The sequence below is a fragment of the Calliopsis andreniformis genome, chromosome 10 (assembly GCF_051401765.1).
Source record: "Calliopsis andreniformis isolate RMS-2024a chromosome 10, iyCalAndr_principal, whole genome shotgun sequence".
Taxonomy (NCBI): Eukaryota; Metazoa; Arthropoda; class Insecta; order Hymenoptera; family Andrenidae; genus Calliopsis; species Calliopsis andreniformis.
The window spans coordinates 19,145,036-19,154,392 of record NC_135071.1 but is presented as its reverse complement, the minus strand read 5'-3'; the positions used below and the strand labels follow the sequence as shown (position 1 = coordinate 19,154,392).

At 34.2% G+C, this 9,357-nt stretch overlaps 2 protein-coding genes across 3 annotated transcripts; one reads left to right on the top strand and one right to left on the bottom strand.

The window, feature by feature from the left end:
* Positions 1-379: 379 nt before the first annotated feature.
* On the bottom strand, positions 380-7,042 carry Madm (MLF1-adaptor molecule). 2 transcript variants are annotated; one of them, XM_076386605.1, is made up of 11 exons: positions 6,914-7,042; positions 5,936-6,022; positions 5,201-5,425; positions 4,981-5,111; positions 4,789-4,883; positions 2,686-2,769; positions 2,313-2,600; positions 2,078-2,237; positions 1,802-1,988; positions 1,603-1,722; positions 380-1,507 (listed from the first exon to the last, which is right to left on the bottom strand). In XM_076386605.1, the coding sequence occupies exons 1-11, from the start codon at positions 7,040-7,042 to the stop codon at positions 1,202-1,204; spliced, it is 1,812 nt and encodes a 603-aa protein (XP_076242720.1). In that variant the 3' UTR covers positions 380-1,201. The 2 variants fall into 2 exon arrangements, with proteins under 2 accessions (XP_076242720.1, XP_076242721.1); XM_076386606.1 differs by lacking the exon at positions 5,936-6,022.
* Positions 7,043-7,277: 235 nt separating this feature from the next.
* Elp5 (Elongator complex protein 5) lies at positions 7,278-9,312 on the top strand. Its single transcript, XM_076386607.1, has 2 exons — positions 7,278-8,168; positions 8,433-9,312. Exons 1-2 carry the CDS (start codon positions 8,108-8,110, stop codon positions 9,236-9,238), a joined length of 867 nt encoding a protein of 288 aa, XP_076242722.1. The 5' UTR covers positions 7,278-8,107; the 3' UTR covers positions 9,239-9,312.
* Positions 9,313-9,357: the final 45 nt, after the last annotated feature.

Sequence of the window (9,357 nt, the reverse complement as noted above, 5' to 3'; positions counted from 1 at the left end):
CTTAATGAAATGCGTCACTGAAATTTACTTTTACCGAGGTATGAAAGTTGGAGCATGTATCTCTTGGCCAAGCATGTGTTATAAATGCAAAAGACATAATAAGATCGGTGTTAGTTTGTTAGCACTCGAATATACCTATATGACTAGTTTTCTGTGTCAACAGATTCTTCTTAAAAATATAAATTATTTACAAGGATTTCAGCTAATTTTATCGAGATTTAATAACCTTGGTTTAATCACATCAATAATACCGAAGTATAGAGAGGGCCGTGGCTGTATCTAATTATTACCTAGAAGTGTATTTAAGTGAGCATTGTATTGTATGATTAAAAAAAAAAAGAGAGAAAGAAATAGAAGGAGAAGAAGAAGAAGTAAAAAAGAAACCTGGTCTCTTTTGTTTATTTCATTCTTGTGAACAAGAAAAATAACGGGATGAATTACAAACATATTTGAGTATTTTAGCGAAATAAAATGTAGTTTTATAGTCTTCTTCGTGTTAATCATTTTTGCATTGCTATATGATCAAAATTTCGTGTACTTAACAGCTAAATCTTTTTCTTCCTCTTCTTATTTCTGTTGTTTAATCTGTCATCTTCTATATACAAAATAAATTTCTACGACATACTTGTCATTCTACGACAGAAGTTAAATTCCTTTTTTATTTCAATTATTATTTCAAATAATTCATTCGAGCTTTCGACGAATTAAAATGTTTCCTAGTTAAATGCCCTTTATCTGAGAAGCAGTAGTTGATTGATTTATAGTAATTTAACACAGTTCAGTACTTGTTACAATCGTAATCAACATCCTCATTGATTATACAGCTTAACTAAAATTATAGAGTATATCCTTCATTCTTTTTTCCAGTTAGAAAAATCGTGTACTCAAAACTCTGGCGTTTGGAAATACCTTACAGTTCAATAATAGACAAAAAGACATTGATCATTGAATAAGTTAAATTTAATATCGAACAAAACACACTATGTTCTTAAAAAATCAATATTCAATAATATATTGCTTTACTGCGTTTTTAGCCTAGCGGTTTAGCCACGGCACCCTTTTCATTTTTTTTTTCTTTTTATTTTAATCATTTAATTCCATTCTTTCTTCCTGTTTACTTAAATATAAAAATACATAGCCAGTCTATACATAGAGCGTGCAAAGTGGCACAGTGAACTGAGTTACCAGATATCCTGGATGGTTAACTACCGCTCTCGATATTCGACGGTGGTTCAACTTCGTCGTGACTTTTGCTCGTCATGTTACTCAACACGGGTAGACCTGAGGTTTTTGGCAGCGGGTTAGTTACATTATCACTATTAGATGTTGTCGCGTTATACATAGAATTATCAAAGTGTTGCAAGCATGGAAACTCTGGACCAGGCAGCAGTAATGTGGTCTGGGTGGGAAGATTAGTTAACGATACCATTCCTGGCGTCATCATTTGCTTGTTAAAGCAACTTCTTAATGCCTCTTCGATTAAATTTGCTATTTTATCACGGTCATTCTGGAACAAAATTACAGGTTACTTACCACACTTTTCATAAATACACTATATAATCGTGGTGTACCAATTAAATGCATGATTATTGAAGTATCTACCTCGTTAATGAATCCAAAATGTACAAGCTCCTGTGCGAGAAGCATCGAAGTGTCTACTTGGCTTACAGGACACGTCAATTGCCTGTTCATTTTGTCATCCATTCGTAATAATATTGTCATCTATAAAATATACCATTGTAAAAAACCGAAACAATGTATTTCAGTGTTGTAACTTTCGCATTGCTTTAGAGTAACTCACTAGTAATTCACAACTTTCTTCTCTAGGCTTAACATTACACATCATATTAACTACTCGTCGAGACTCCACGTCCACTGGTTCAGGGGTGACCGATTTCACCGATTCAGTCACCTCGGGCGATATCGCCCTTGGCCGAACGGGCGGTGGTAGTTTCGCCATAAACGCTGTTAGAGGGTATATGCCATATCTGACAGAAAAAAGGTATGATAACTACTGTTAATGGGCAAACAATCATTCATATAATGTCGACGTACAATTGGTTTATCGTATACTTACTTTACATCTTCGACAAACTTCTCTAACTTTTCCGTAACAGGAATATCACTTAATCGAATCTGTTGGGGCGGTCGTCCTTGATATTTTATTTCAGCGACTACTGTATCTGGCCCGTATAGCCTTTGCAACACTTCGTCGGTTATTGTTTCGGAAATATTAGCTGGAAAAAATGAGCAATTGGTTGAAGTATAAAATGCTAAAGTGATAAGATAATATAAGCATTTATTGAACTTACTGGCCGAGTTCACCAAAGCATGGGCTGCGAGTAGTTTCAATGAATGAACTTCGAATAACACAGGATGAAAGAGAAGTTCCCTTGCACTTGGTCTGCTAAGAGGATCTACTTGAAGACATTTACGAATGAAGTCTTTCTGTTGCGCATCGTCTAAGGATTCTATCGTCTTCCTAACATTCTCTTCTGTCACAATTGTACCACTATCACCATTCCCTTGAATTTCTAACGCAGCCATTTCCAGTGCACACATCCCAAATGAATAAATATCAATAGCAGGTGTCACCGAATCTAGAATAGACGGATAAAGCAAATCTGAATTGTAGGAACATTCAGAGTTTCTATTAAAAGACATGTAATGCTTTAATTTACTTACTTCCATATTCAGGTGCTACGAAATGCATATTCTTCATATTTGCTCTACAAGTTTTAACGTGGTGATGGATTGCATCAGGAGCCACTGCAATTAGAAACAGAAATATCATGGCTTTCATAAATTGTGCATCGAATATGCATACACAAAAGTGATATATTTGTATAAAAGTATTCAACAAGCAATGCGTTAGAAAACTTTTCTGTACGAGGTAGTAGGGATTCTTAAGTCTTCCAGATACAAAAATATAACGCGAAAAAATATGATACATCGATTAAAGTTTTTTTTTTCTTTTTGGAATACCCACCACCTCAGTCACAATAAGTGAATCAATAAACCTCTAGAAAAATTGTGTTGTAACTGAAAAATTTATCCTACGAGTAACTTGAGCCCTCATATGGTTAATACTTCTCGCATATACATATGCATGTACGAAAGTGCCTCTGGAAAGGGGAAAAATAATTGAAAAAATATAACGTACAAAACACAAATGAGTGTTTTAATAAGGAAAGTTTTATACTTGCTATGTTTCCGTTTAGAAGAGGCAATTTCATCCAGCGTGGTGAAATTTTTAGCGGGGAAAATAGGATACAAGGAGATTTTTTTATTGGTGGTCAAGGATACAAAAAAAAAAGTATTAGAATACAATGAAAATGCGTGCGCTGGATAGCTCAGAAGGACCAAGAGACATACAGACGCTTTGCCCTTCTTCGTCATAATTCAATAAATAACTCGGGAGATGAATAGTGCAATGCAATGGCACTAATATGGTATTAAAACTAAATAAACATTAATATTCCGTATTAACATAGAATCAGTCTACCAATAATTAAGATATAGATAAATGTATACATACATAAATGGGAATGTTTACCTCATTACGTCTAAATTACTTAGCTGGCAATAGTCGTTGATTATCTGCCATATTTTCCTCAAATTCACCCTTCATCATTTCACAATTTACACCAACCCAAGAACGTCGATGTCGCTTGACTTAATCCTCTGGACGGACGAAAGTACGATTTTGTACTTCCTCTCTCTTCGAAGACTTTGCTGTGTTTTTTTCATTATCTAGATTAGCCTATCTGCTACAATTAAAAACGAGGACTCAAGTTACTCCTAATATGTAAAAGCAGCTTATACACAATCTTTCTAACAGATTTATGTTACTAATCGAGAGGTACAAAAAAAAGTGTGGAGCAATGTAAAAACGCAATAATATTGATCATATATATGTATCTATATATATATGACTGTGAATCGATTGATTTGATTAAATAGCGAAATACTAGAAGCACGTAAAGTTTCCAGTAGAGTTATCAAGGATATCCAGTAGAGGAATAGTATTCCATGTTTCGTACACATATACCATTAAATCTTAATTGAAAACAAATTTGCAGTATCATTGATCTTATTATAAGACTCAATTAACTTTATCTTTCATAAGGCATATTGCATTATATCATGGAGTAAAACTTTGCCTCGCAAAACATAATCGAATCACACCCTCTTTCACACATTAAGATAGTTTATAATAATGCATTCTTATCAATGTACTGTTTATACATCGTTTAGTCTAATATTAGGTAATACGCGTTACATTATCTGTCAGGCAGAGATTAATCGGGTAATTGTATAAAACTTGTTTATTACTGTCGATTGACTTATCGTACAAGGGCCGAAGAGGCAATCACAGTAATAGCAATATACGTACTTTGCTTGTACCCCATTGTAAGAACAAAATAAATACCAGTTAGGTCACAGTTGTTATTTTAACTTCACTGGTCGGTCGATTAATAATCCTATATTGTCATTTTTTTTTATACTTTTTCTTCCATGAAAATTATGAGAAATAAAACTATTAGCCTCTCATAGTCCTGTGAATAAAAAAAAGGGAAGCGCCTTGCAAACTCCTATTCCAATGTATGCTAAATAATTTCATATAGGGATAAATGCTCTCTTGAATACCTACGAGTAGCTACTTGATACTTGTTAGCAGAATATTTCAGTGTGCAAAGTACAGGTATAATTAAGACTGTATTCTCTTAGACATAATATGTCCTATAAAATGAAAAAGTTTTTAAATTTTGCCACGAAAGTACTTACCTGAACCGATTTTTACAAGCCCATTATGTTGAATAAATATAGTGTCACAAGTAAGATTTCCATGTATAATAGGAGGCGAACAGGAATGCAAATAACTGAAACATTTTTCAATCAATTAACATACATGTTACGACTTCAAAACAGATAATTATAATAATTCAAGATTATATATAATTCAAGGAATTGTACTACCTCAATGCAGATAATATTTGGGTACACCAACGTTTCCATGCTTGCAGCGGTAATTTTTTCACATTACGTTTTGTTCGTTTTAGGAACTGTTTCAATGACCCAGAGGACATGTACTCAGTTATAAATATAACCTGGCGAATAAAAAAAAATAATATAATATCGTTCAGAATAGAATATAATTGAGTGAATATTCCATAGAAAATGTTATTTATCAACTCACTCGAGGCTTATCATTGTGAGTATCTGTCCAATACCTATGAAATTTAACAATGTTTGGGTGTTCTAATTGCGTAAGATTCTCAAATACAAGCTGTATTTTTTCCTCTTGTGCTTTGAAGTTTTTCCTTTCAGAAAATTGCACCTCATTCCAAACAACTTCAACACCTTCCTCTGTATCCATTGCCAAATAGGCACAGTCGATTCCTGGTACATCTCGTTGCTCCACCTAAAGAATAAAAATTCATAAAAATATTTTACATTGTTTATATATAGTAAATAAATTATTTGCATAGCTCAAATTAACAAATTAAGATGCAACAAGTTAGTTCATATGTATTTACAATTCTTCATTATATATATTAATGTTTATTTACAATATACAAATGCTATACAGAGCACAAATGAAACCAGGCTATTAATACACTTCAATGATCTGTATATATGATGGAATATATTACTATAATCACCCATTTTAAAGTTACTTAAAGCACAATTCAGACAATTTCATGCCTATTTGCCACTACATCAATGTGACCTTGCAAGGAATTTGAAGGGGGGACTTGACTCAAAGTAGGGGACTGTCACTATAGGTATTTGTGATAATGCTCTATATCAAAATAACACTCATAGAGTTGTTTTTTTTATTTATATAGACATCATTCAATGAAATACTTCAAAACATGAAACATGATGCACAAAACATAAGAGATAGCCTATTTTTTTTAAATAGACATACCTCCATTTCAGTGACTTCGTTTTCACTGCCTCTGGCTGCTCCAAAGGTAGAGCCTTCGGCTAACGTGGACTTGGAACCTACATATACCTAACATAAAATAATAGTTATTGAACAATAAAATAAGTAAACATTTCTTTTACTTTTCTTTTAATAATATTCCTTTTGCATATTATTTACACACAAAACATTGACAATTTAACTCTGAAATATATAAATTTTTAGTTCAGAAGCTACCTTAAATGTAAGAAAACAGATTAATTTTTCTCTTATTTTAAACAAATATACCTTTTTACAATAGTGTGAAATAACAGAGAAATGTGTTAGAACAAAACAGCCTTATGTTAATGCAAGTAGTCAATAGTCTATGCCAATTTATTTTTAGATAAAATATGAAAGAGATCATTGCTTGGTAAAAGCTTAGTGCCAAGAACTACTTGTAGATCAATCTAGAAGTACTATGGATTTAAAAATATTTCTTTCAAAACACGTATTTCATGTATTCATAAAATAATTTTATTTAAAAGTAAAAAAAAATCAAATTTATTTTTATTCTTGTACACTGAAATTATAGATTAGAATGATCTTTCTTTAATTTTCTTAATACTATAAAAGATATTATATGCAAAACAAAAACCTTTCCTAGCTCCCTTGCAAGATTCATAACAGATCAACATTGGAACCATGATGTTCAATATTTATAACACAAAGGAGAATCATAAAGACCGCATCTATCCCCATCCCACTGTTCAACCACATTTACCATCTTCTCGCAAGGAAACAGATAATCCCAAATCGTCTCTCCCACAGAACCGACAAGTAGTTAAAATACAGACAGAGCTGGTACACGTTGAACGTTCAGAACTATACAAACTGCGATGAATCAGAATCTCGAAGAAAGAAGAAATTATTGGGTATAAACAAATACAATGATCAGTGTCTGGTGAACATAGAAGTCAGATGAACAGTAAAGGAGCATACCTCTTCCCGGCGTTTGAGCCACCGCCCGCAGGGGCTCTCCTCCAGGATTTCACTCTCATCCTCGGAATCTTCACCACTTTCCCGCGGTGACTTGTGCTCTGGGTCCGTGCTGGAGCGACTCCCGGGCATTACACACGCGATTAGTTGAAGGAGCAGCACCGAATAGAGCGCAACGCAGCCAAACTCATCGGTGGTAATTCCTCGAAGTAGATGTTCGTTCTCAATGGTGCATCTGCGTACCGTAGAGCGAGCACTGCCGACGAATATACCGATACACGACACGCGTCCAGAGGAATAGTTAACCCGATGAAACGGACGTCGACGAGGTGAACACTCGGGCAACAGCAGCAGCAGCAGCAGCAGCAGCAGCACTCACCAGTGACACATGCAGCGACAACTCGAGTCGCAGAAAACCCGAGCTGCGATATTTCTGATCTTACGCGGTCACGCGCGCGGATCTGTGGTTTTCGGTCTCCCTCAGGGCTTGGCCAGTGTACCGGACATCGCGTGGCCCCCTCGCAGATCGCACTGTCAAAATAAAACCTCTGTTATGAGCGAAATAGCTTCGATGTGACACACACTCTGGTATTCATTTTCGCTCTGTCTTCGGTCACGTTCGCCCAGTATGGCGATCACCGTGCACCGCACCCCTTTTCGGGCCGATCGCAACGTCACCTCTTGACCAACCTTCCAATCACAATTTCCAGTCCTTATCAACGCGATTGATGGACAGGTTTCGCCGAACGATCATACGCCGCTCCACTGTGCACATGCAGCTCTAGGTCGCGACGTGCTTTATGCTTCAATCGAATTATACAGGGTGTTGCAATTTTTCCGCCAAAACTTTGCCACTTCACCAGTGTTATTGTATTAGTGAAAATAAGAAAAATATCACTGTACACCCATTGATCTGTGTATATAGATCAGTGTATACGCACATGCGTGTCAATTAGTGATTAATCGTCAAAACATTATATTGCCAGCGAAGAATTTGTCTTTGATAAGTTATGCTGAATGTTGAGGGATTCGAGTGAATTGATCTCCACGTTTCTGAAACTAGATCTTGAATGTATCGTGTTTCAGATCTGCCTTGAATAATTGTAGTGACGAAGTTTCAGTAACTGCGTGATTACAATCATTCGGTAGCTCGTTTTATATATATGTATATATATATATATACATATATATAATACAATGACGTCTATAAAGACATTGCCTTTGTTAGAGGGCACGAAAGTGATCGTCCTTGATGAAGGTGCGATAATGTTACAGTTTGGAAAAACATGCGTCTTGTTTGCAAATAGCAAATGATCTTTGATATTAACACTTTGACACTGCATTATTTGAATAGCTTGCATAAATGTTGAAATATTTGCCGCATAGTTTTATCTGTCCTTTTTTATTCGAGCTTGCAATGGTCAAAGTGTTAAAAGGATTAATTATACTTCATATAATTATAAATATTACCTTGTATAGTTTGGAATTGCTTTATAATTACGTACGAAAAAATGTATTTCAGGAGTAGATGCAATGTATGCAAGAAAATTAATTGCAGGGTGGATACAAATGTGGAAACATAAGGATCCTAATTATACAATTGAATTATTATCATTTTCTGATCCAAAATGTACGTTCCAAGATGAACCTGAGCCTTTCATGTCAAGTAATGTAAACATTTCAGATTATTATACTGTTGATATAAATGTAATTGATATAGATGCCATTAGAGAGAAAGACTTCGATACTCTTGATCATATTTTAAAAACTATGAAAGTGAAATCCACAGTGATTATTGATTGCTTGACATCTCTGATTTTGTTTGTTGGTCGGTCAAAAGCTTTGTGGTTTTTAGAAAGATTAAGTAAGCTGGTACCACAAGTAATTTGCGTATATAGAAGGGATTTCATAGAAAATAAAATACCCTGTATTGAAACCTTAGGAACTACTTATGTAAGAATAGAACAATTTGCTGGTGCACCAACTATTAATCAATTTAATTATGTGGTAGAGCTTATTCATCGTAAAATAGGTGGTTCAATTCTAAAACAACAAGAATTAGTTATTCAGAATACTACATCTTATGAGATACAATCTGAAAAAATGATGAAGCAAGACAAGAAGTTACATTTGAGTGAAAATCAAAAACAAAAAATTGAATCTTCATTCAGGATAGAAATGAATGAAAGTGAAATGAAACAAAGAAGAGAGATTGTATTACCATACATAATTAGTACAAATTCAACAAATACATCTAAAATTCATTATCAACCAGAAGATATAGATGACATTGATGAAGAAGATCCAGATGATGACTTATGCTTATAATTAATATCTGTTTACTTAATATTTGTAGAGAAGGACTTGCAATAGAAAATTGAGAAAACATCAAATGGTACACTGTAAATATATTTATAGCAAAATTATTTGACATTTACTTTGCATGT

Coding starts and splice junctions, on each gene's coding strand:
- Madm (XM_076386605.1), bottom strand. CDS start 7,042: ATGCCCGGGAGTCGCTCCAGCACGGACCCAGAGCACAAGTCACCGCGG. Junction 4,884..4,980: donor CAAATATTATCTGCATTGAG/GTAGTACAATTC, acceptor AAAATGTTTCAG/TTATTTGCATTCCTGTTCGC. Junction 2,238..2,312: donor TGCTTTGGTGAACTCGGCCA/GTAAGTTCAATA, acceptor CATTTTTTCCAG/CTAATATTTCCGAAACAATA.
- Elp5 (XM_076386607.1), top strand. CDS start 8,108: ATGACGTCTATAAAGACATTGCCTTTGTTAGAGGGCACGAAAGTGATC. Junction 8,169..8,432: donor AGTGATCGTCCTTGATGAAG/GTGCGATAATGT, acceptor AATGTATTTCAG/GAGTAGATGCAATGTATGCA.